Source organism: Monodelphis domestica, chromosome 1 (assembly GCF_027887165.1).
Source record: "Monodelphis domestica isolate mMonDom1 chromosome 1, mMonDom1.pri, whole genome shotgun sequence".
In the NCBI taxonomy this organism is placed as follows: Eukaryota; Metazoa; Chordata; class Mammalia; order Didelphimorphia; family Didelphidae; genus Monodelphis; species Monodelphis domestica.
In genome coordinates, this window is record NC_077227.1 from 114,539,828 (window position 1) to 114,565,568 (window position 25,741).

General features: G+C 37.1%; 2 protein-coding genes across 5 annotated transcripts in view; one reads left to right on the forward strand and one right to left on the reverse strand.

The window, feature by feature from the left end:
- ARMH3 (armadillo like helical domain containing 3) overlaps nucleotides 1-25,741 on the forward strand; it is a 232,757-nt gene that overhangs the window by 21,135 nt on the left and 185,881 nt on the right. For 3 of the 4 annotated variants that reach the window (XM_007479128.3, XM_007479127.3, XM_001379099.4), the window contains 6 exons: nucleotides 10,399-10,455; nucleotides 10,546-10,692; nucleotides 12,908-13,015; nucleotides 15,073-15,165; nucleotides 20,499-20,573; nucleotides 20,679-20,765. In XM_007479128.3, the coding sequence (XP_007479190.1) occupies nucleotides 10,399-10,455; nucleotides 10,546-10,692; nucleotides 12,908-13,015; nucleotides 15,073-15,165; nucleotides 20,499-20,573; nucleotides 20,679-20,765 (567 nt within the window). Of the gene's footprint in view, nucleotides 1-2; nucleotides 4,114-10,398; nucleotides 10,456-10,545; nucleotides 10,693-12,907; nucleotides 13,016-15,072; nucleotides 15,166-20,498; nucleotides 20,574-20,678; nucleotides 20,766-25,741 lie in introns of those variants that run through there. The other variant, XM_056805039.1, reaches the window with a different exon arrangement.
- Nucleotides 22,733-24,461, reverse strand: LOC100023295 (L-lactate dehydrogenase A chain-like). Its single transcript, XM_056805044.1, has one exon. It carries the CDS (start codon nucleotides 24,375-24,377, stop codon nucleotides 23,379-23,381), a length of 999 nt encoding a protein of 332 aa, XP_056661022.1. The 5' UTR covers nucleotides 24,378-24,461; the 3' UTR covers nucleotides 22,733-23,378.

The following is a 25,741-nucleotide window of genomic DNA, read 5'->3' on the forward strand; positions in this document are numbered from 1 at the left end:
TTCCCTTCTCAGGAATGAGAAATAATTTCACCCTTAACCTTTCACTTCCATGATCCTGGGAAGAGATAGTGTACTTTCTTGCAGTAAACCATTTGCTTAGGTTCACTTCCTACTAGTGAGAGGAAGCCTTGTGAAACAGTATTGCAAGGGGTGAACAAATAAATAAAAACATGGAAGACTAAGAACTTCTCTTTTCTGGATTTTGCTTAGAATGTCTTATTTATCAGAGCTATATTGGGTAAACATATCCTAAATTCCCATCCTGGCTTCCATAGGCTTAGATTCATGACACTTTTCAGAGCCTACTACTCCTGGTAATATTGTAAGGAAGTTGGCAGAGGACATAAATTTAAGTGGTTACTGACTTGAAAATAAGAAAATTTGAATAACATATAGGAAGTAAACAGTGGATAGAGAGAATGAAGGTAGGTGGGTTTGTTTTCACAATAGTAGAATGTTTTAGGAAAAGTCTCTCAAGCCTACATAGCACCTGGGAGGTCAAGGAGTAAAATTCTACTCATTGAGAGCAGAAATTGTTTTTCATCTTTGTATCACCAACACCGAGTACAGTAGTAAGTCTATAATAAATATGTATTGAATTGATTCCAGGCATGATGTATGAACCTTTTTTGCAAAAAGCAAAATGCCAAGGAATCAAATTGATAATAGGAATTTTAAAAAAAACATTAGGTTGCAGGGTTGTTTTCTTGGCCTGTATACATGGCTGAGTTATGAGTTATATGAATCAATTGGTAAGAGAAATTAAAAAGATGTCAGAAAAATCCAAATAAAAAAGAAAATTTCTGGATGAAAATATAGGCTATCAAAGTCTTATGTGTAAAAATTCCAAGTCAAGGAAAAATAAATCTATAACAGGTCCTTGAATCAGGGTTCAATTAAATTGATACATTTACCCAGTCAGTAGCCAGGACTACAGAAAGTTACCACACTATGAAAGACAGAAAAAGGGACCATATTATAGAAGCCAAGTAGGAGCCAAGTTTGGGGATACTCATCTGTAAGTATTTTCAGAGTGAGTGTGGATCCAAGGAAGGCCTATGTTGTAACAAATGTTAAATATAGCAACCTTGAGTCTTCACACTAGGTTCAAGACCTTTGTATTGGCCTAGAAGTGCATCAATCCATCCTGGATTGTTTTTTTTTTTGGCCCTAAGCAATGGCTCTTTTGTGTATATCTTGCCCTGGAATCAGACAGAATTATTAAGCGGTCCCATAATTTTTTAAACAATTTGTGGCATCATTTTTATAGTCTCAAGCTTTTTGGCGTATGCATTAGCATTATAGCAAATGTATCTTAAACTTATATTACTTCAAAATCAAAAAGTTAAAGAAAATTTTTAATGCTGGTGACATGTGCTTCAAATATAAAAAGGAGAGAAGAAATACAAAAAAGAACTGAAATAGTATATTGCACATGCAAGAAAAATATAATGAAAGAGTTTTAAAAATTCAAAATGTAGCTTATAATCATTGACACACTGTGTCAGCTAAGAAAATATAGCATGCAAGGCTTTCTCACCAAAAATGAGATCCTTTTCCTCTTCCTACCTGGCCATGATCCACTGTGAATGAAAGCAAATGAATTGAGCAGTAGTACAAATATGTGGTATCAATATTCCCAAAATTCTCAATAGCCCAATTAATTACAATAACAAATAAACACACTATCGTATTTCACATAAGTTGCTGTATGACATTTTTAAAAGCCTATGAACTGATGGATATTTGTCACAATTTTTTACAAACGTAGCGAATCTTTCAACCATGGCAAATACATTTTCAAACAAAGTAAAACTCATTTTGGGTTTAGAACATCATCAGGAAATCTAGAGATCATTCTGGTGGAAGTTAAGTAGTGAGCTGAAGAGTTATAAATGAGGGGTACTCCTTTTTTGGAGGCTGCTAGGGGTACAAATGCCCTGGGATTAACTGCCCAACTTCCATTCATATTTTTAAAAATGCAGGAAGGTTGGGGGTTATAATTGTATTTCACTTCAGCTACTAGAATGGGTCTTACACCTCATGTTAGGGGCAGGCAAAAATGACCAGAGATTGTTAAGAAAATTTCTAAAAATCATGTCTAAAGAACCCTTAAAATCAATTGAGATTTTGAGCACATTAAATTTTCCAAAGTTTGTTATACAATTGTAGCAATTTTCTGATGGAGTCCATCAATCCTCTATGTGACAATTTACAAAGTCAAAAATAGAAAAGCTGTTTTTATATGGGCTGATTCAATAATATTTGTTTAATATGGTTATGGGGAAAAGCAACAGAATATAACAGTAGTTAAAACACAGTTCATTAAAATGATTCAATATAACAAATAATATTGAATGCAGTAATATATGAACTTAAAATCACAAAGTTAAACCGTAAAACAAATAATAAATGCAATAGAATACAGAGATTTTTATAAAATATTGGAGTTTGAAAGGCCTTAAAATATAACCTCCAGTCTCTTTAATGTTCCTTGGGTTTTTATCCATTTAGATGCTTATTATCAGAAGGCAGATTGGTATGGGCTAGGCAATGGGGTTTAAGCTACCTGCTCTGGCCACACCGCCAGCAAGTGTCTGAGGCCAGATTCCAACCCAGGACCTCCTGTCCCTAGGCCTGGCTCTCAGTCCACTGAGCCACCCAGCTGCCCTCCCATAGTGAGTTTTTGGAATCTCAACAAATGGTAAAGGGTTGCAGGGAGATTAATTTCTCTCCTGAATCTCAAGTGACATAAATAAAAAGACCAGTGTACTCAAAAGATATTCTTTGAAATATGCCATGCTTGTAATCAACTTCCTGTTTGGAAAAGTCTCTACCTTCTTTTCCTTTCTCCCCTCCTGTGATCCCCTGCCCCCCAGAGGCTAATCTTAGCCTAAGGGAAAATTACCTCCCCTTCTTTACCAGCTGGTATAAATGAGTTCTGAAGAAATTGGGTTTGCTACCAGCAGCCTGGGTGATGAGCTGTCTGGGGTTGGAGGTCAGAGGTACGGGAATCAACTGGGCCAGGTGAGCAGAGAAAGACCAGGAGCAGGAGCCGCTGGGGTCTGGGTGAAACAGGTCCGGATGCTGGGAATAGGAGCTGAGCCGGCCGGGCCGGCGGGAAGGGCTCAAGAAAGTCTGAAGGGGATGGCTGCAGGCCAGAGCTGATCAAGATGGTTTTCTAAAAAAGCATCTTGGAGAAATGTGGCTTAAAAAACAAACAAACTAGGCACTAACTATTAAAGGCTGAACTAAGTTACAGAAGATTGAGGGTATTTCGTTTTCCCGAAGTGGTTACGCCAAACTGTAGCAGTTAAAAATTGTTTCTCTGCTAGAAGTATTATATTTTTATGAGGTTTATTAAGGATTAAGAATTTAAGAAAATACAAGTAAGAAAGCACGTGCCTAGGAGGGCCGAAAGGCCCATTCAATTTCATTTACAACATGAGAGACATGTCTGCTTGGAAGCAGAAGTAGGAAGAGGAGATCAGTAGGCTTTTACAGCCAGTTAAATAGAAATTTTGATCTCGCCCAGGTGAGGATCTCAGTGAGATTACAAAGCATTCTGGGAAGTGGCCAAGGACTTCTGGGGATTGAAGTCCAGGGTTCAAATCTCCATTTTTACAAGACCATGACAAAAGAAAAAGCCTGGACATCATACTACAGGAAATTATTAAAGAAGACTGCCCTGATATCCTAGAACAAGAGGGAAAAGTGGAGATTGAAAGAATCCACAGATCACTTCCTGTACTTAATCCCCAACTGACAACACCCAGGAATGTTATAGCCAAATTCAAGAACTATCAGACCAAAGAAAAGATATTACAAGCTGCCAAGAAGTCATTCAGATACCATGGAACCACAGTGAGGATAACACAGGACTTGACTGCATCCACACTGAGTACCAAAAGGCATGGAATATGATATTCAGGAAAGCAAGAGAACTAGGTCTACAATCAAGAATCAATTACCCAGCAAAACTGACTATATTCTTACAGGGGAAAGTACGGTCATTCAACAAAATAGAAGAATTCCAAGAATTTGTAAAGAAAAGACCAGACCTGAACAGAAAATTTGATGTCCAAGCACAGAACTCGAGAGAGTCATCAAAAGGTAATTAAAAAAGAAGGAAAAAAGAAAAAACAAAACAAAACAAAATTTTTTAAGAGATTCAATAAGTTAAAATGAAATATATCCCTATAAGAAAAGAGGTCATTGGTAACTCTTAAAAACTGTTGTTATTACCTGGGCAGCAAAAAGAATTACACTTAGAGGGAACAGTGACAAACTGTATAGGATGAAAGGACAAGACATAAATAGGTATATAGATATATACATGCAAAAATACATACACATGTGTATGCATATATATATATATACATATATATAACTAGAGCTAAAAAAATAGGTTAATATTAAAAGAAATGGGAAAAGAAACAAATGGGGGTAAATTTATATGTCACAAAGAAGCTCATGGTGGGAGGGGGGAGAACATCAATACACTAGAAGGGTAAAGAGGTCGGAGATAGGAAATACTCAACTCTTATGTGCTTTGAAATTGACCCAAAGAGGGAAGAACAATCCAATGCATTGGGGCTGAGAATAGATTTGCGGCCTATAGGAGAGTAGAAGGGTAACAAATGGACTGGTGGGGAGGGAAGCAGTACAAGGGAGGGAGGGGGTGGGGGGTTAATTTTAGAAAGACTACAGGGAACATAAGGGGGGGGAATAAGAAGGGAGGGGGGTAGAAAGGGAAGTAAAATAAGGGTGGGAACTAGGGGGACTGATTAAAAACAAACATTGGTGTAGAAGGAAATAGTGAAAGAAGAAAAGGCAGGAACAGGAGTAGAAATCAAAATACTCGGTAATACACAGCTAGTAATCATAACTCTGAATGTGAATGGAATGAACTCACCCATAAAACGCAAGCAAATAGAGTGGATTAGAATCCAAAACCCTACCATATGCTGTCTATAAGAAACACATATGAGGAAGGTAGATATGCATAGGGTGAAAATAAGAGGGTGGAGCCAAATCTATTAGGCATCAACTGATTAAAAAGAAGGCAGGAGTCTCAATCATGATATCTGACAAAGCCAAAGTAAAAATAAATCTAGTTAAAAGAGTTAGGGTAGGTAATTACATCCTGATAAAAGGCAGTATAGACAATGAGGAAATATCTGTACTCAACATGTATGCACCAAATGGCATGGCATCCAAATTTCTAAAGGAGAAACTAGAGGAGCTCAAGGATGAAATAGATAGAAAAATTATACTAGTGGGAGAGCTGAACCTTCCTCTATCTGAACTAGATAAATCAAACCAAAAAATAAATAAGAAAGAGGTAAGAGAAGTGAATGAAATCTTAGAAAAATTAGAGTTAGTAGACATATGGAGAAAAATAAATAGGGACAAAAAGGAATACACCTTTTCAGCAGCACATGGTACATTCCCAAAAATTGACCATGTATTAGGGAGTAAAAACATTGCAAACAAGTGCAAAAGAGCAGAAATAATAAATGTAACTTTCTCAGATCACAATGCAATGAAAATAATAGTAAGGGAACATGGAGAGGTAAATAAAAAATTAATTGGAAATTAAACAATACAATTCTCCAAAACCAGTTAAAGAACAAATCTTAGAATCAATTAATAACTTCATTGAAGAAAATGACAATGATGAGACATCCTTTCAAAACCTATAGGATGCAGCCAAAGCAGTACTCAGGGGGAAATTTATATCCTTGAGTTCATATATTAACACATTAAGAAGGGCAGAGGTCAATGAATTGGGCATGCAAATTAAAAAATTAGAAAGAGAACAAATTAAAAATCCTCAGATGAAGACTAAATTAGAGATCCTAAAAATTAAGGGAGAAATTAATAAAATTGAAAGTCAAAGAACTATTGATTTGATAAATAAGACTAGAAGCTGGTACTTTGAAAAAGCAAATAAAATAGACAAAGTACTAGTCAATCTAATTAAAAAAAGGAAAGAAAAAAACCAAATTGACAATATCCAAGATGAATACTTACAAAAATATAAATTGCCTAGATTAATAGAGGAAGAAATAAATTACCTAAACAACCCCATATCAGAAAAAGAAATTGAACAAGCCGTCAAAGAACTCCCTAAGAGAAAATCCCCAGGTCCAGATGGATTCACAAATGAATTCTATCAAGCATTCAAAAATAACTAATCCTAATATTATACAAACTATTTGGCAGAATAAGCAAAGAAGGAGTTCTACCAAATTCATTTTACGACACAAACATGGTACTGATCCCAAAGCCAGGTAGGTTAAAAACAGAGAAAGAAAATTATAGACCAATCTCCCTAATGAATATAGATGTAAAAATCTTAAATAGGATACTAGCAAAAAGACTCCAGCAAGTCATCACAAGGGTTATCCACTATGACCAGGCAGGATTCACACCAGAAATGCAAAGATGGTTCAATATTAGGAAAACCATCTACATAATTGACCATATTATCAAGCAAACTGACAAAAACCACATGATTATCTCAATAGATGCAGAAAAAGCCTTTGATAAAATACAACACCCATTCCTTTTGAAAACACTAGAAAGTATAGGAATAGAAGGGCCTTTCGTAAAAATAATAAACAATATATACCTAAAACCATTAGCAAACATCATCTGCAAATGGGGATAAGCTAGAAGTCTTCCCAATAAGATCAGGAGTAAAACAAGGATGCCCATTATCACCTCTATTATTTAACATTGTACTAGAAACACTAGCAGTTGCAATTAGAGAAGAAAAAGAGATTGAAGGTATTAAAATTGGCAATGAGGAGACCACGCTATCACTCTTTGCGGATGATATGATGGTTTACTTAAAGAATCCTAGAGAATCAACCAAAAAGTTACTTGAAATAATCAACTTTAGTAAAGTTGCAGGATACAAAATAAACCCGCATAAGTCATCAGCATTTCTATATATCTCTAACCCATTTTAGCAGCAAGAATTAGAAAGAGAAATCCCATTTAATATCACCCTAGACAATATAAAATACTTAGGAATCTATCTGCCGAGACAAACACAGAAACTATATGAACACAACTACAAAACACTCCACACAGTTAAAACTAGTTCTAAACAATTAGAAAAAACATTGATTGCTCATGGGTAGGATGAGCTAACATAATAAAAATGACAATCCCACCCAAATTAATTTACTTATTTAGTACCATACCCATTGAACTACCAAAAAACTTCTTTACTGAATTAGAAAAAACCATAACTAAGTTCATTTGGAAGAACAAAAGATCAAGGATATCCAGGGAAATCATGAAAAAAATGCAAAGGAAGGAGGAGGACTTGCAGTCCCAGATCTCAAACTATACTATAAAGCAGTGGTCATCAAAACAATTTGGTACTGGCTAAGAGACAGAAAGAAGGATCAGTGGAATAGACTTGGGATAAATGACCTTAGCAAGACAGTCTATGACAAACCCAAAGACCCCAGCTTTTGAGACAAAAATTCACTATTTGATAAAAATTGCTGGGAAAATTGGAAGACAGTGTGGGAGAGATTAGGTTTGGATCAACACCTCACACCCTACACCAAGATAAATTCAGAATGGGTCAATGACTTGAACATAAAGAAGGAAAATATAAGTAAATTAGGTGAACACAGAATAGTATACATGTCAGACCTTTGGGAAGGGAAAGATTTTAACACCAAGCAAGACTTAGAGTCACAAAATGTAAAATAAATAATTTTGACTACATCAAATTAAAAAGTTTTTGTACAAACAAAACCAATGTAACTAAAATCAGAAGGGAAGCAACAAATTAGGAAACAATCTTCATAACAAAAACCTGTGACAAAGGTTTAATTACTCAAATTTACAAAGAGCTAAATCAATTGTACAAAAAACCAAGCCATTCTCCAATTGATAAATGGGCAAGGGACATGAATAAGTAGTTTTCAGATAAAGAAATCAAAACTTTAAATAAGCACATGAAAAAGTGTTCTAAATCTCTGATAATCAGAGAGATGCAAATCAAAACAACCCTGAAGTATCACCTCACACCTAGCAGATTGGTTAACATGACAGCAAAGGAAAGTAATGAATGCTGGAGAGGATGTGGCAATGTAGGGACACTAATTCATTGCTGGTAGAATTGTGAATTGATCAAACCATTCTGGAGGGCAATTTGGAACTATACCCAAAGGGTGATAAAAGACTGTCTGCCCTTTGATCCATCCATAGGACTGCTGGGTTTGTACCTCAAAGAGATAATAAGGAAAAAGACTTGTACAAGAATATTCATAGCTGCACTCTTTTGATGGCCAAAAATTGGAAAACGAGGGGATGCCCTTCAATTGGGGAATGGCTGAACAAATTGTGGTATATGTTGGTGATGGAATCTTGTGCTAAAAGGAATAATAAAGTGGAGGAATTCCATGGAGACTGGAACAACCTCCAGGAAATGATGCCGAGTGAAAGGAGCAGAACCAGGAAAACATTGTATACAGAGACTGATGCCCTGTGATGCAGTTGAATGGAGTGGACTTCTCCATTGGTGTCAATGCAATGTCCCTGAACAATCTGCAGGGATCTAGGAGAAATAACGCTATCCACAAGCAGAGGACAAACTGTGGGAGTAAAAACACCGAGGAAAAGCAACGGTTTGACTACAGGGGTTGAGGGGATATGATTGAGGAAAGACTCTAAATGAACACCTTGATGCAAATACCTACAACATGTAAATGGGTTCGAATCAAGGACACATGTGATACCCAGTGGAATTGTTCATCGGCTATGGGAGGGGTGGTGGGGGGGGGAGGAAAAGAAAATGATTTTTGTTTCCAATGAATAACATTTGAAAATGACCAAGTAAAATAATGTTTAAAAGGAAAAAAAAAATAAATTACAAGCTAAAAATAAAAAAAAAACAAAACAAACTAATACTTATAATAAAAAAAACAAACTAACTTTACATATTGATACAAATTTAGTAAGTAAATAGCATACCAACATTAAACAGAAGTATAGAGTTAGGGGCATATGGATACACAAATAGAATAGGGCCCAAGTGAGGTGAAAAAAACTGTATATTTTGAAGTCATAAAATTGGCTTTTGTAAAGGATAATTTTAGTGCTGTGACTTGAAATCTAAATTAATTGTTCACCAGGGAAAATCCCAAATAATAAAATGCCCAAGTCAGCTGGAAATTATGGTGATTTTAATTAATATAGAGAGAAGGAATTAAGGAGAAGAGAGAGAGAGGAAAGAGCTAATTTAAATTGCTCTGGCTCAGGCTGAACCAGGCAGGAGTTCAAGGCCTTGGCCAAGGGGACCTACCTTGAGAGTCAAAGGAAAAAGGGAGTCAGTCTTATCACTCACCATGTGACCGTCTCAAGGAAGCGGTCTGAAGGAGCTCCTCCAGGCTGAGTTCCAGGATCGAACTGGCGCCCAGGCTGCTTACAGGAAGTGATCAGCCAGATCCACCTCTCCGGGGAAAGAGGGTGTTGTGTTTTTGAGAGATGAAAAATCCCAAATATATAGACCTTTCTCCCTTGTGTCTCATCCTCTAAACTTTCACATCTACCAATCAAATCAGAGGCTTTCTCTAGGAGTGCCCATACTTTTAGTTCTAACCTTTGATTAGATTTTTGAGTTATTTAACACTTCTTTGTTAAGTTTACCTTTTGTTAGTTACTTGACCTTTTTTTTAATTATTAATTTAACCTTTATAGTTACCACCTTTTTGTATTAAGATCTAAAAATAGACTTAGCTTAATGTTCTAGCTTCACTCTAAGGTGAGAACTAAGTACCTTCATTGTTCAATCAGGAGATTACAACTTTATCTTCCCTTAAAGTAAGGTTTAAGTAGGGTGGAGCAATGTAAAGTTCCCAAGACATTCCTGATCAAGTATCTCCATTGTTACAATCAGGAAATAGCTAAATCAAATCTTTTAAAGTATGTCTGAGTAGGGTATGGTGGTTTTAAAATTCATACTTTGAGTTATTGCTCTACCACTTTTTAATTCTCTGACTTGGGACATGTCATTTAACTTCTGGATATCATTCTCTTCTTCTTTACAATGGGGCTAGTACTAGCCCACCCTTCACAAGTTTTCTTAGAGAGGAACTGGAAGAAAAAGTCTGAGGAAAAACTTTTCTATTATTTCTGAATTGTCTGTAGGGAAGAAATATTCTTGTACACAATCTGATTTAGAAAGAGCTTTCCCCCCTCTGTTATAATATTTTAGAATGAACAAAAATGTTAAAAGTAGTTAAAAAGTTAAGAGCCAGTGTCAAAAATTGAATGACTTTGAGTGGAACCGTACCCAACTATACCATTAATTGAAGCTTTGGATCATGTGTTGGGGATGCTGAACCCTCTCTGTGTTTGTTCCAGACAGAGGACCCTAGTAAATGCAGCCCTAGATTTTGGGAGGAGCTCTTCCTCATGAAGGTAAGGTCTTTATTAATTCTCCTGTAGCCAAGACTGCCCTCTCAGGTTTGCATAGGAAATACACTCAGATCTTTGCAATCTTGCTGGCAGGTGAATCTGGATTACCTTGAGGGCAAGTTGGAATCTCTGGATGGAGAGGAACTAATGAAGATTAAAGATAACATTAATTGTTTGTTCCAACACTGTATCCAGGCTTTGGGAGAAGAGCACCCAATTCGAGTTGTCAATGCATTACAGGTAAAATGCTGAGAGACAAAAGATTTTTGTTTAATAGAAAGTGAAATGTTATAAATGTGAGAGATTCTATCTAGCCTAGACTTACTTGTAGACTTTGAGTATTTTTTAAAATGGTCATGGATTTGCTGCATTTGTCAAGGAATCTTCCTAGTTAAGACAAGTTGATCCTAACAGTAGTATTTTGTTAATATCTACAGTTGGATCTGGAATTTTAAGGCAAATCCTCTGACAGGTTCCTCAAGTTTGCTGAAGCTATGGAGGGATATACTGAGGTTTAGAGAGTGGTTCAGTAGCTATTCTGAGTCAGTAAATAATAAATTCAGACAGAATTTTGGAGAATTTTCTCTGGTTGCCAGTCGTCATTTTGTGACCTTGAGGGCAAGAATCTGTTTAAAGAAATCAGCTTAATTGGCAGTCAAGAAATCCAGAGAAGGAAGAGTCTATACGAGATCAAAGAATTTTTTTAGATACTTAGGGAGAAGTTAATTTTCTGTAATTACAGTTTCTCACTTTGTTAGGGCATGTGATAAAGTTTTCAGTTCAGTAGAAATGAAGTCATTGAGTTTGCCCCAGTATTATTTGCCCTTATGGGAAAATGACTTAATTTTTTTAAAACCCTTACCTTCCATCTTGGAATCAATACTATGTATTTGTTCTAAGGCAGAAGAGCGGAAAGGGCTAGGCAAGTGACTTGCCCAGGGTCACACAGCTAGGAAGTGTCTGAGGTCAGATTTGAACCCCAAACCTATCTTTAGGCCTGGTTCTCAATCCACTGAGCTACCAAGATGCCCTTGATGTTTTTTTGGGGGGCAGTTATCACTGTTGTAATGGATAGGAGTCTCTGAGTGTTAGGCCTTCTGGGTCAATGGCACTAGTATTGAAGACCCCCTGGAGTGACCCTACTAGGAGGAGCAGAGTTCTTTTAGGGTAGGCACTGGGAAGAACAGGATTGTCCTGGGAATAGGAGAAGAGAGAGGATAATTCATTGCTAGGAAGCAGTGGTGCCTGGCTTACTGGATGGAGGAGGACTAGAATGTTGGGAGGGAAATCAAAGGACTTTTGTGTAGGGGGCAGCTAAGGGAAATGGGGTTGTTTCTAACAGGAATACCTTGAGATGGGAACTTGCTTAAACTTGTCATTTCTTAGTTCTTTGGTTTTGTTCAGCAGACCACATTGAACCACATGGTGATGAGATCATCCAATGGACACAGTACATGTTTGTCATGGGCTTAGAGAAGGAGGCAATCTATTTGATAAGCAGGCTCTTTAGAAAAAAGAGAATTTATTTAAAATCTTAATTTTACTACTTCTAATGCTACTGTTATTTCTGAATGTGAATGTTTTTAAAGCTTAGGCTCCTGCCACAATTGACTCTAAGACCTGGACTGTTGCAAGGGCTGTTGGCAGGTCTATTTGCCCCCCTCCTCCCCTTCTCTTTACTCTGTCTTTTATACTATTACTAAGAATGACTTTTCTTATGCACAGCTTTGTTCACATCATTCCTTTTTCACAAAATCATTAATGGCTCCACATTGCTCTCCAAGGTAAAATTTGAATACCTTTCCCTCCCTTTTCAAGGTTTTCCATTCTCTGGTGCCAGCCTGCTTGTGAAGTCTTTTTTAAAAAAAAACTCTTCCCTTGTATTCATTCTACAATTTAGTCAAACTGGACCACTCTGGGCTACTAGCCTCCCTAGCTCTTCCCCACATACTCTGTATTCTCCTACCTCAGTGACTTTGCCCATTTCCCCTACCTTTCCTTTCCCTTAGTAACTTATCTTTCCTTTAAAATCCAACTCAGATGTCATCTTCATATAACTTTCCCATATATTTCAGTTTAAACTCTTAGGCCTCACATAGGACTTTGTTTTGCAACTCTCTAATGCATTTTTCACATAGTTATATAGTTAAGTATATATTTCTTGTCTCTCTTCTAATCTATAAGCTAAATGAAAACAGAGATTGCCTTTTATCTAAATGTTGCAGCTTTTCCCAGTGCCTAGCAGAGTGTTTTATACAGAGTAGGTGCTTAATAAATATTGAATAGAAGGGGCATGAATCTTTGAGTGTGGAAAGCAAAAATTGAACTAAAAGGTAGAAATTCAAATATTTAAGATTGGTAGTCTGAGAGAGAGTTAGATATCCATGTTATCCTTTCCCCACTGACAAGACTGCTTGTTCTTATTCGGAAATGATTCCTTCTGTTGTCTCTGTAGACCTTGTGTGCACTTATCCGAGGAGTCCATCAGAAGAATAAGTCTACTTCTGGGTTTGACATCATCAACATGCTGATGGGCTTTGACAAGGCAGAGCTCTGCATGAAGGTGAGAGTCTTGTTACAGATCTATTTAGAGGCCACTGCCACTGCTCCTTAAGAGCTGCACCCTGCAGACAAATGTGCTAAAAGATTTGTAGATGGAAACAACTAGTGATGATTTGGACACTCTTATTTGCTTTCCAACAAAGAAAGTAATGATTTATTTGAACAAAGGACATTTAAAAACCTAGACTTAAGTTGAAAACTTCCCTCAATTACATAAATAATTGAAACACTGCTGTTTCAATTTTCTTTTTTTTTACCTTTTAAATTATGTAATTATTAAGCCACTTCATATTTCTGTTTCTTTCACTTATGGGATTTTGTGGGATTAAATAAAATATTCCTAGTTTGTGTTCAGTTGTATCTTTAGCCCCAAACATTAAACAGTGTGAAATTTTCTTCATAAAATTCACATTTTCATGCACAAATGAAAAAACCCACAAATGGTTTTCACTCTCATTTATAAATTAAATATTGATCGTCATGTCAGCTTTTGAAGATATAATTTTCCCATAACTCATTGTCAGCAAAATTTTGTTCCTTTATAACCAAAATTAAAACATTTAAAATAGTCAGGTAAGAAAAAACATTTCATTTACGTGAAGCATAATGTTATATATATGTACACATAACCCAAGTCCTTGAAATCACATTTTAACATGAATTTTTTCTCGGTTCATGCTGTTTTGTTGAGATCTCAGATTCTTCATTAATAGCTCTCATTTATATAATGCTTAGGCATTTTTAAATAAAAAAATGACAGTTTTAAAAGCATTTTACATACAAAAATTCTGAAGTGAATTTAATTAGGATTGTCTGCATTTAATGGATAAAGAAACTGAGACTAAGAATGGTTAGTGACTATTTAAGCTCTGATAGCTAGTAAATGGTAAAGCCAAGACTTGAACCCAGCTCTCCTAATTCTTATCAAATTTATCAATTTATTTATTTGTCCTTCATTTTTTTGCCTCTCTTCTGCTTGATCTGGATTCTTTAACTTATCTTTTTTCTTTTAAACGCTAATCTTAGAATTGATTTTAAGTATCAGTTCTAAAGCAGAAGAGTGGCAAGGGCTAGGCAGTTGGGGTTAAGTGACTTGCCTAGGGTTACACAGCTAGGAAATGTCTGAGGTCCAATTTGACTCCAGAACCTTCTGTCTCCAGGCTTGGCTTTCTACCACTGAGCCACCTAGCTGCTCCCATTAACTAACTTACCTTTTATTATGTTCTTCTCAAGTCTTTCTTAGGAATGTGCCCTTTTGAATTTATATGGGTATATATATATATACATATACATATGTGTGTATATATATATATGTATGTACATATTTACCAATTATATGTTATATGATTGAACTTCTCTCCCTCTCTTCCCTTCCCCCTCTTGGCAGGCAATTCGATTTGGATTATACATGAATGTGCCTTTTTGAGCTTTTGAGCATTTTGCTTCTTTCTCTCCCATATTTGTGGCTAAGGGAGTCATCTCTTCAATAATTTGAGTCTCTCTGCCAGAGGCCTGCAAAGGATCAACTCTACTGGGTTGGAGGCAGAGGGGCAATAGCTCTTGTGATCCAAGAGGAAAGGTCCTCAGTATTGTTTGTCCCCAGGGTGTACCAACACACTAGTCTCCATGCAGAAATGTGAGCAGGAATGAAAGCATCCTGTGCTGATCAGGTCATGCAAATGGGAAGAGATCATGATAGATCCTAGTAGAAAAATGTTGCCATTCTTACTTATATCTCTAGGATGGAGAGTTAAGTTAAGCCTATAGGAAGGATCTGCTGTGAATACATTTATTTGTTTGACTATTGAATTAATTTCTCAGCACAACTGTTCTAAAACATCTTTCAAATGAGCTTTACTGTCAGAGATGTCTCTTAATACTGTCTCTTCCTGCCTTCTAATGTGACAGGATCTGGGAGTGGAACATTCTTTTATTTGTCTCATTGAATGTTGTGAGTAGTTACCATTTGAAGCATAAGCTAGAGGTTGGTAAGGAAGATGTGGGGTATTTGGGATATCATTGCTTTGCTCTGATTAAGAACATAAATCTCTTTCCCAGAACTTGATGGAGAGTTTGGATTCCTTGCTTTGTGCAGAAGGTTCTGAAAGTCTGAAGAGTTTATGCTTGAAACTTCTCCTTTGTTTGGTGACTGTAAGTAGCATACCTTAGTTGTTCATCTGTTAAATAGCAATCCATCCTTCCAGCAGAAGGAAATATCCTTAAAACTGGAGACTCCAAAGGACAGCTAGGCACAGTGGATAGAGTGTTAGGCCTGGAGTCCCAGATGACCTGGGTTCAAATCTGGCCTCAGACATTTCCTAGCTGTGTGATCCTGGACAAATCACTTAACCCTATTTGCCTTGCCCTAGAATTGTTACTAAGACAGAAAGTAAGTGTTTAAATTAAAAAAAAGAAACAAACAAAACAGATTCAAATAAGGAAGGATGAGTGAAAAGTGAATTAGATTAGGAGTACCAGTAGATTTGGTGTGCAGAAGAGGGGTGCTAGGATAAAGACATTCTGGAATTGGATCCTTGTAAAGTAATATTTTCAAGTGGGTGGTATATGATGTCACAGTATTATTTTAATAGTACCTTTTTAGGAGATTGACTTCCTCAATTGTTGAGGAAAAGGCTTTCATGTTTGTCTTTTGAAAGCCTCTGGAGTATTCAAAATCTTAACCTACGTTTTTTCCATTCTTAAAAAACCTTCACTTGCTCCTGCCATACTCTGAAGCTATCATCTTATATCTGTTGTCCCTTTCATAACCATATTCCTCTGACAGGCTTTCCTACATTCATTGCCCCCATTTATTCCTTGCCCACTCACTTTTTAACCCTCACTTTTAACCCAGTCCATTTCTGACCCTACCTTTAGTGTTTTTTTCTTAATTTTTTTAAACCTTTACTTTCTGTCTTAGAGGCAATACTGTATATTGGTTCCAAGGCAAAAGAGTGGTAAGGGCTAGGCAATGGGGATTAAGTGACTTGCCCAGGGTCACACAGCTAGGAAGTGTCTGAGGCCAGATTTTAACCTAGTTCCTCCCATCTCTAGGCCTGGCTCTCAATCCACTGAACCACCCAGTTGCCCCATGACCCTTTCAACTGAAATTGCTTTGTTCAGGGTTACCAGCAATGACTTAACTTTTAAATTAGATAGCCTTTTCTCAGCCCTTTTCCTCTGTGATATCTTTGCAGCTTTTGACATCATTAGTTTCTTCTTCCTTCTACTTATTTTCTTTTAGGTTTTTGTTTTTTAGCTTTTGCAAAGGGATATTTATTTAAATTAAAAATTTTAAATCAATGAAAATCTGCTTCTCCTTCCCTATTCCATCGAGGGGAAAAAACAAAAATAAAACTAGAAGCTACAAACTAGAGTTATAAACATGTATAGTTAAGCAAAACAAATTCCCTCACTAGCCACATAAAAAAGTCTCAATCTGTAGTCTGAGTCCATCATCTCTCTATCAAGAGAAGGGGTAGCGTGTTTCATAATGAATCCTGTGGAATCATGATTGGACATTGCATTGATTAGAGTTAAGTGTTTCAGAGTTTTTAACATTCATAATATTGTTATTGCCGTTCTAGAGGTACGGTCCAGGGACTCCTGGGGGAGGGGAACTGACACCCTTTCAGGGGGTCTTGAGGTCAAAACTATTTCTATAATGAAACTAAGATGCTTTAATTTCTAATAAGGTAAATATTGATAGGTATTAAATACAATTAAAAGAAGTTCTTTTTTTTTTTTTTAAACCCTTACCTTCTGTCTTGGAGTCAATATATTGGCTTCAAGGCAGAAGAGTGGTAAGGGCTAGTAGGTGGGGGTTAAGTGACTTGTCCAGGGTCACACAGCTGGGAAGTATCTGAGGCTAGATTTGAACCTAGGACCTTCCATCTCTAGGCCTAGCTCTCAATCCACTGAGCTACCCAGCTGCTCCCTTAAATGAAGTTTTTGACAGAGGTTCTCAATAATTTTTAAGAGTAGAAAGGGGTACAAATACCAAAAAGTTTAAGAACCATGGGTATAAATTGGTTCTGCTCACGTCACTATACTTTAGTTCATAAAAATCTTTCCAGGTTTCCATGAAACTTAATTATTTCTTCTAGCATAGTAGAATTACCTCACATTTGTACACTATAATTTGTTCTGCTATTTCCCAATTGATGGTATCCCCTCAGTTACTGATTCTATGCCTTCACAAAAATAGCTGGTTTAAGTATTTTTATACATCCTTGTTTAGAATTCATTTTGCTTAGGAATAATGCCTCCTTTAATCTAAACATCATCATCATCATCATCATTATCATCATCATAATCCCTTTTATTCTTTATTTTCCTCCTCTCATTCTTATCTTTTGCTACTCTTTCCCATCTGAGGAAATATATTTCTGTATCAAACTCTGTGTGTGTGTGTGTGTGTGTGTATTCTTCCCTTCTTTAGTTCAGATGAGAGTGAATTTCAAGTCCTTTACCTATACCTTTCTTCTTCTTTCTGTAGATTAACTATTTATCCTTGTTTAATCCCTTATGATTATTCATTCATCTTCACCTTTTTATATTTCTTGATGCTCATGTTTACATTTCAAAGTTTCTGTGCATTTCTAGCCTTTTTATTAGGAAAGCTTGGAAGCCTTCTATTCCATTAAAGACATTTTTTTCATCCTGTAGTTTTATATTAAGTTTTTCTGGGTAAATTATTATAGGTTGTAAGTCTTTGTTCCTTGACTTCTTTATAATGGTTTCTGCTAAATTATATGTGTTCTTAACAAGTGGTTCTTGGAATTTTAATTTTTTTCTTTCTGATTACTTTCAGTATTTTTTCTTTGACCTAGAAGATCTAGATTTTGTCAATGAAGTTCCTGGAACTTTTCATTTAGGCAGTGACAGGGTGGATTTTTTCTGTTTCTACTTTGTCCTCATTCTAAGAGATCTGAACATTTTAATTTTGTGATTTCTTGAACTATGTCTAGCTCTTTTTTTGATTATGGTTTTCAGATAGTCCATTTATTCTTAAATTATTTCTCCTTGATTTGTTTTCAAGGTCATTTGTTTCTCTTATGAGTTACCTTTAATTTTTCTATTTGCTCCATTCTAATTTTCAATAAGTTTGTTGCTTGGGTAAGATTTGTTATCTCTAGTGTCAATCAATTCCCTTTCCAATTCTTCCATAATTTAAATTTACTTTATTATTCTTTCCTCTAGCACTCTAATTTTATTTATAAAAATATTTTAGCCCTTTTCAACTTTTGCTTCCTCTTTTTTAAGAATTCTAGTTGTACTTGTGCTCAAATTGTGTTTTTCTTTTGATATATTGCTTGTAAATGTTTTTGAGTCGTTCTTCTTTTTCTGTGTTTGTATTCTGGGCATCCTTGTCACTCCAATAGTTTTTTATGCTGAGATTTTGTTGTTGTTGTTGTTTGCTTTTTTTTCCAGCCTATTTCTTCATTTTAGGTACATGTTAGGTTCAGGTTTTGTCCACTTTTGACTCCTATTTATCTCTTTTAACTCACCATCTTACCATCTGTTGTACCTCAGTAGAAAGTACAGTGTCTGCACCTCCTTGTTGTCTCTGGTTGGATTAGCCTCATCTCTGGATTTGCTTCTTTGGCTGGTTGCTTTTACTTTTTTGTGTTTCCTTTTTCCACCATTGTTCCCTGGCCCTCTTCACCTTTCAAAGCAGAATTCTTCTGGCATATGAGCACTTCTCATGTTCTTGAACTTATAGTTTTCTAATTCCTTTCTCTTTTGGCATTTGTATTCTTAGGTATTGGTGCTTGTGGGCAACATGTATCATATTGGGCTCTAAGACATCAAGTAATAACTCTTCCATGCTTAGAATGCTTAGGGTTGTTTTGGGTCTTTTCCTTCCCTTATCTCTTATATCCAAACAATGGACTTAATCTTTTTTAGGACTACTCTATCTAGTTCAGCCCCTTATCAGCTTTCTCCTAGACTGGTGATGTCAGCTCCTTTTGTCAATCTGCTATCAAATCTACCATTACTATATCTCTTGAATTTGCTTTCTTTTTTGTTCCCTTTGCAATCATTGTAGTTTAAACCTTCCTTTCTACCTCCTTGGAGAGCCACAGAAGCTTCCTATTAGGTCTTTTTTCCTAGTTTCCCCTTCCTAAATCTATCTTTCACATTGCTGCCAGATTAATTTTCTTTTTGTGGTCATTTCCCTCCTGTGCTCAAAACCCTTCAGTGACTCTCTTGTTCACTGGGTAAAGCATATTTCTTTTTCTGGCATTCAGAGCTTTCACAATCTGGTATCACTCTGCTTTTCTGCTTTATTTCCTTTGATTCATCTTGATAGACTTGGTGCTCTGACCACACCTTACTATGTACTATCTTTTGAATATCCCTTGTGTTTTGCTACTTCCATACCTGTGTTCACTTTGTTCTGGATCCCTATCTCCCATCTTCAATTGATTTATCTTTTTAAGCCCAGCTCAAGTGTGATCTCTTCCTTGAAGCCTTCCATGAATATTCCAGTTGGTAATGATCCACACTGCCCCCTCACCCAGATACCCAAACAATAACTACTGGCAAATTGAGTGCTGGGCAGAGTCAAGAAGAGTTCAAATCCAGCTGTCATCATCATCATCATTGCCATCATCATCATTGTTATTACTTTGCATTAATCATGCATTACTAATTTATATGGTTATGTTCATGAGCACTATGATGTGGTGCATAAAATTCTGGAAGATCTTTCAAATCCTGCCTTAAATTCCTTTTTAAAAAACCCTTACTTTCTGTCTTATAAAATCAATACGGTGTATGGGTTCCAAGGCAGAAGAGCAATAAGAGCTAGGTACTGGGGCTAATAAGTGACTGGCCCAGGATCACACAGCTAGGAAGTGTCTGAAACCAGATTTGAATCCAGGACCTTCCATCCCTAGACCTAACTCTCAACCCATTGAGACACCTAGCTGCCCTCCTCAAACACTTTTAATTATGTGTGATCCTGGGCAAGACTTTTAACCTCTCTGAGTGATGAGGAACTTGTTGAGGCTTCTCTGTGAGGTAATTAATTAGATACTGGAATTTGTCTGGTTGTAGGGAGTTCTCAGATGGAACAAATCAGGAATCCATACAGTAACTCTTCCCTTTCTCTTTCTCCTTTTCTTTCTCTCTCTCCCCCTGTCTTCTTCCCTCTCCCTTTTTCTCCTCTCTCTGTTTCTCTGTCTTTTTGTCTCTCTCATTCTGTCTTTCTCTACATACACACATATTTTGCTACTAGTTTGTGAGCACTACAAGAGATTATGTCTTATCTAAACTTTTTATCTCCCCTAGCATCTATCACTGTACCCTGCATTTAGCAAGTACTTAAGTACTTACTAAATCATTGACTTGCAAGGAAGTTAATAGTTTTCTTTTTAAGTTAACATTTCCATGTTTTCAGACCCTGGAATGGGGAAATGTATGTTAAGAATCAGATCTCAGTGCACACTTTATACAAAGTTGATTTTTGCTTCCAGGTGACAGATAACATCAGCCAAAACACTATCCTGGAATATGTAATGATCAATAGCATCTTTGAAGCTATTTTACAGGTAGGTCATTTCCCTTTCCCCTTCTCTTTCTATGGATGAGCCTCTTTATCTGAATTTTCAGGGCCAGGAGCTGGCACTACTTTTCATTTCTGGTTCTTGTTGCAGATTCTCTCCCACCCTCCAAGTCGAAGGGAGCATGGGTATGATGCTGTTGTCCTTCTGGCTTTGCTGGTGAACTACAGGAAGTATGAAGTGAGAGCACTTTATGTCCTCAGACATTTTTATGCTGTGTCATGGCAGACTTTTTGAGAAATATTGTTTTACATAGACTAAGTTTCATTTGCCCTATTAATTGCCCTTCTCCCTGTGTACTCACTGGAGGCTGATTTCATTTTTTGCAGGTAGATTTTGTTAAAAATGTATTTGCATTATGAAGTTAAGAAACACCAAATAAAATGGGTATTTCCATATACATGGTTCAGCAGAAGGAAAGGATTGCACATGAATCTGCAGATCATGAATATATAAAGCTTGCTATTTTTTTTCAGTATTTAGTATGTTCAATCTGTAGCTTTCAAAGCTATGCTGCTTGTCTATGTTTCCTTCTGTTGCTATGTTTCCTTCTGTTCTCTGAATTTTTTTTAAACCCTTACCTTCCATCTTAGAATCAGTACTATATATTGGTTCCAAGCCAGAAGAGTGGTAAGGGCTAGGCAATAAGGGTTAATTGACTTGCCCAGGGTCATACAGCTAAAGTGTCTGAGGCCATATTTGAACCCAGGACATCTCATTTCTGGGCCTGGCTCTCTATTCACTGAGCCACCTAGCTGCCCCCTGTTCTCTGCATTAAAAAAAAAAAAAGACTTCTTAACCCTTTTGACCTTATTTTCCTTTTCTAACCATATTCTTCTTCTTTTTGCTCCCAAAAAGAAAAGCAAAAGTTCTTGTAAAACATGTTGCAGGTTGATCTTGTTTTATGAAGTAGATGTGACCCTAAAAATTTGTATATAATTTTTTGTAATGAATCTTGTTTTAATTTCACCAATGAAACTTGCTATTTAAGAATCCCTAAGATGAATCTTTTCATAAGATAGTTATCCCCTAATTTATCTTTTGATTTGATAAATTTGAATTTTCATTTAGCAAATTTCTCAAAGCAGATGTACCTATATTGGAGTTGCCATTGGTCTGGAGGAGCTTATGAATGGTTTTTCAATTATGTTTTAGCAGTTGGACACTTTTCCTTTTCCCATTAGTTCTGGAGTTTTAGAGGGTTTTTTTTCCTTCTGGATTAATCAGCAACTTAGTTTATTGCTTTCTAGGTTCCAATGCCTTTGAATCCAAGGATGATAATCCTGCCAGTGCAGCCTCATTTATTCCAAAAGGCAAAACATACATATTAAAAGGATAACACTAAGGAAAGACTAGGAGGCATGCTTCAGAGTAGGGGGAATGCCTTTTGTCAAGTATAGCAATAAGAAACCCTTCTCTAGGTAGCCTGCTTTCTTTTACCCAAATAACACAACCATTGAATTAGATGAAAGCTGTCAGTTCCCAAGCTTCTCTGACTGCCTGAGGACAGTTTTGTGATACTTGTCAGCCTTTGTTCATTTTAGTTGAAGAGAAAATTTATGGGCATTGCAAATACTCAGCTCAGTTTCTTTGGTAGAAAAGCAGAATTGGGGAATGCTGTCTAGTGTTTAAAGATGAACTAGAACCTTTGTGCCAATATCAATTAGTCTTAAATTCCCAGGAGCCAGTAGGTCCTCTTAAAGAATGATGTAGAAACAAAGGAATAGAATGACAAATCTAGAAATAAATATGTCCCTTCTCAGACACCTGTTATCTTGTAGAACTTGTAGGGTGTAGCCTGGTGGCCATTTTGCTTTCTCATGCCTCTAGAACAGGGGTTCTTAACTTTCTTGGTGTCATTGGACCTTTTGGAAGTCTAATGAAACTTTAAGGACCTTTCTCGGAATAAAAAATTTGAATACACAACATTACAAAATGAAATCATTTATATTGAATTAGAGTTATCAGGGGGCAATTGGGTAGCTCAGTGGATTGAGAGCCAGAGATGGGAGGTCCTGAGTTCAGATTTGGCCTCAGTCACTTAAGCCCCATTGCCTAGCCCTTAACATTCTTCTGCTTTGGAACCAATACATAGTATTGATTCTAAGGCAGAAGGCAAGGGTTTTAAAAAAATAGAGTTATCAACATTTTTTTTAAGTTATTTGTGTTTATTCAATATTTGGGTTAGTATGACACTTGAGGAATTGGTTGGATTGTTGTACCTATATAGATCCTTTTTATATAATTGAAATGTACAACTACTGATATATATATATAGTAGACAGAACTGGGTCCTCTGGAAAAGTGATGCATGGGGCCATGCTGTAGAACCCTAACCGGGAAGGGGGCCCCCAAAGGTAATCAGTCCATCAGCAGAGCATTACAACTGTATGGTGGTGTGAATCCAGGAACCAAAAACTGACTTTTGGATCTAAGGGAACTGGGAACTGGTAGCACCTACTAGGCAGGCAGTAACATACCTGTGGGGAGCCAACTGAGCTTGACCACAAGAACACTGTGACTTTGGTACAAGACAAGTCATACTCATCATCACTGTGCAAACAATGGGGTTTAGCAAACAGAGTTTAACAAATAGGAGTCACTATACTATTCCCCATCTCTAACTTTAGGAGGAGACTAGAGTGTGTCCATAGGTTTTCTATTTTTGCTTTCTCTTGGTGTTGTATCACTCATCAGAGGAAGGATTTGACCCACTTGAAATGTGCATCATACATAATCCCTTAACCGCTATCATGTTCTCTAGACAGTGAAGTGGAAGCATATTCGAAGGCTTTAAAACTGCAGTTCCTTCTGGATCCCCCAAAGAGTGTTGGCACTCTGCTTTAAACGGGACTCTTCCTCCGTAGTCAGGGTAACCTTCACCACATCAGAAATGCCATTCTGCCCCAAGATACATGGAACACTAAGGAAGACATCTTCATTAATGCCATATAGGCCCTTAATCATGGTGGAAATCGGATGTACTCTCCTAAGATTCTTCATGATGCTTTCTGCCAGATCTGCCACAGACAAGCCAATGGCCCAGGAAGTGTAGCCCTCCAACTTGATCACTTCATAAGCACTTTCAACTACTTGCTTATGAACATCTTTCCATTGCTCTGAATCACTATCAGTTCCTAGAGCAGGATGAAGACTCTTCAGAGAGACACCAGCAACATTCACACTACTCCATACAGGAACACTCGAGCCTCCATGTTCCCCAAGGATCCATCCATGACAACTTGAAGAGTGGATACCGAGTTTCTCCCCCATCAGATAACAGAATCGGGCAGAATCCAGATTGCAACCACTTCCAATAACAAGGTTTTTAGGAAAGCCACTTAGCTTCCAGGCCACATATGTCAAAATATCCACTGGATTGGAGACAACAAGCAACTTGCAATTAGGGCTGTATTTAACAATATTGGGAATGATGAACTTAAAGATATTCACATTACGCTGGACCAAATTAAGCCGACTTTCTCCTTCCTGCTGATGTGCCCCAGCAGTAATCACAACCAGCTTTGAGTTTGCAGTCTCAGCATAATCTTTGCTAGAGACGATCTTTGGTGTTTTGAGGAAAAGGCTGCCATGTTGGAGATCCATCATCTCTCCCTTTAGTTTGTCTTCAATAACATCAACTAGGGCAAGTTCATCAGCCAAATCCTTCATTAAGATACTGATGGCACATGCCATGCCAACTGCACCAACCCCAACAACAGTTCTCTTGTTGTGGGGAGTCTGTTCTTCCTTAAGGACATTCAAGATCAGCTGATCCTTGACGGTTCCCATCTTTTTCTTGGGGGAGGGAATCTAAGATTGCCGGTCAAGCTTCGGAGAATTCAGAGATGTACGCGAGACTGCTGCTCCCGGACTTGTGCCTCAACATTTTTTTTTTAAGAAACAAGTTCATGAGTCCCAGGTTAATAATATCTACTTTATAGTCTTGCTACACCAGTATGAAAAACAGTAGAGAAAAATCCCTGGGGATAGTTGAAAGGAGTTGAGTTCATATGACAGGTGTCATATAAAACTCTGTGTAATGTATCTGTGTACATTCTTCTTGGATTCAAGTGATTGTGTTGAGATTAGCTTGCTTTTCTCTGCGAGGGAATTGGGTCCTGGCTCAACCCAATAATGTCCTCTGAAACTGTCTGAAGAGGGGATATCAGAGAGAAGGAAGAAAGAATCCTGTTTCTAAGCTAAGTTATGTCTTGGTTTGTTAGAAGAGTGAAAGAGTTAAAAGTAGTGGCTTAATGTAGGCTGATGGGTAAAATTTATCTGGGCTCTGCAGCTTTTAGTAACATCTTTCACCAGAAGCTACTAAAGCAGCTCGGTAACCATGGAGGGAAAAGGAACTTGGCAAGACTGTGAAAAATTCTGGATGGACTTAACAAAACCAATTGGTTGTCAGTAATACAAAGTAGATGAAATTCCATATGAACCAGTCTGAACTACTGTGTGTTTCTTACAGTCCCTCCCTTTTTGTGTTCTTGAGAAGTCGTAACTTGTCATAGAAGGTGCTTGGGTTAGCACAGAGGCCTGATGCCTGGCCGGCCTCTAAGGAGGTAAACAATAGATTAGGCTGGTTTTAGGGACAGGAGTGATTGGGGGAGGGTGTGGCGGGCAGAATACAGTTGCAATATGCCCCTTCACTTGATATAGTGCTTTCTTGTTTGGTTATCTCCTCTATAGTTATAGGAGAATGATGAAGGAAAAAGTGTTTCAAGAAAGGAGAGAGTAAAAATAAGTAATGTAGAGGACAGCTAAGTGACTCGGTGGATAGAGAACCAGGCCTAGGAATGAGAGGTTCCAGGTACACATATGGCCTCAGTTACTTCTTAGTCATGTGATCCTGGGCAAGTCCCTTAACCCCCATTTCCTAGCCTTTAACTACTCTTCTGCCTTGGAACCAGGACTCAGTATAAAGCAGAAACCTGTAAATTGTGATGATTCTGTGAAGGCTCCCTATATTTTTAACTTTGCCCCATGATATGAAAAGTAGACAGGTTCTCTGGCGCTAAAGGACTATTTTGAGTATCAAATGAGATACTGCATTTGAGGTGCTATATAAATGCTTCTTCTTATTATTTTGTGGCATATAGGACCCTGGCCACCTTTCTGTGCAAAAAGCACTAAGTTAGTTGGTCCCTAGT

What these genes read in the sequence shown, in the direction of transcription:
- LOC100023295 (XM_056805044.1), bottom strand. Translation starts at nt 24,377, where the DNA reads ATGGGAACCGTCAAGGATCAGCTGATCTTGAATGTCCTTAAGGAAGAA.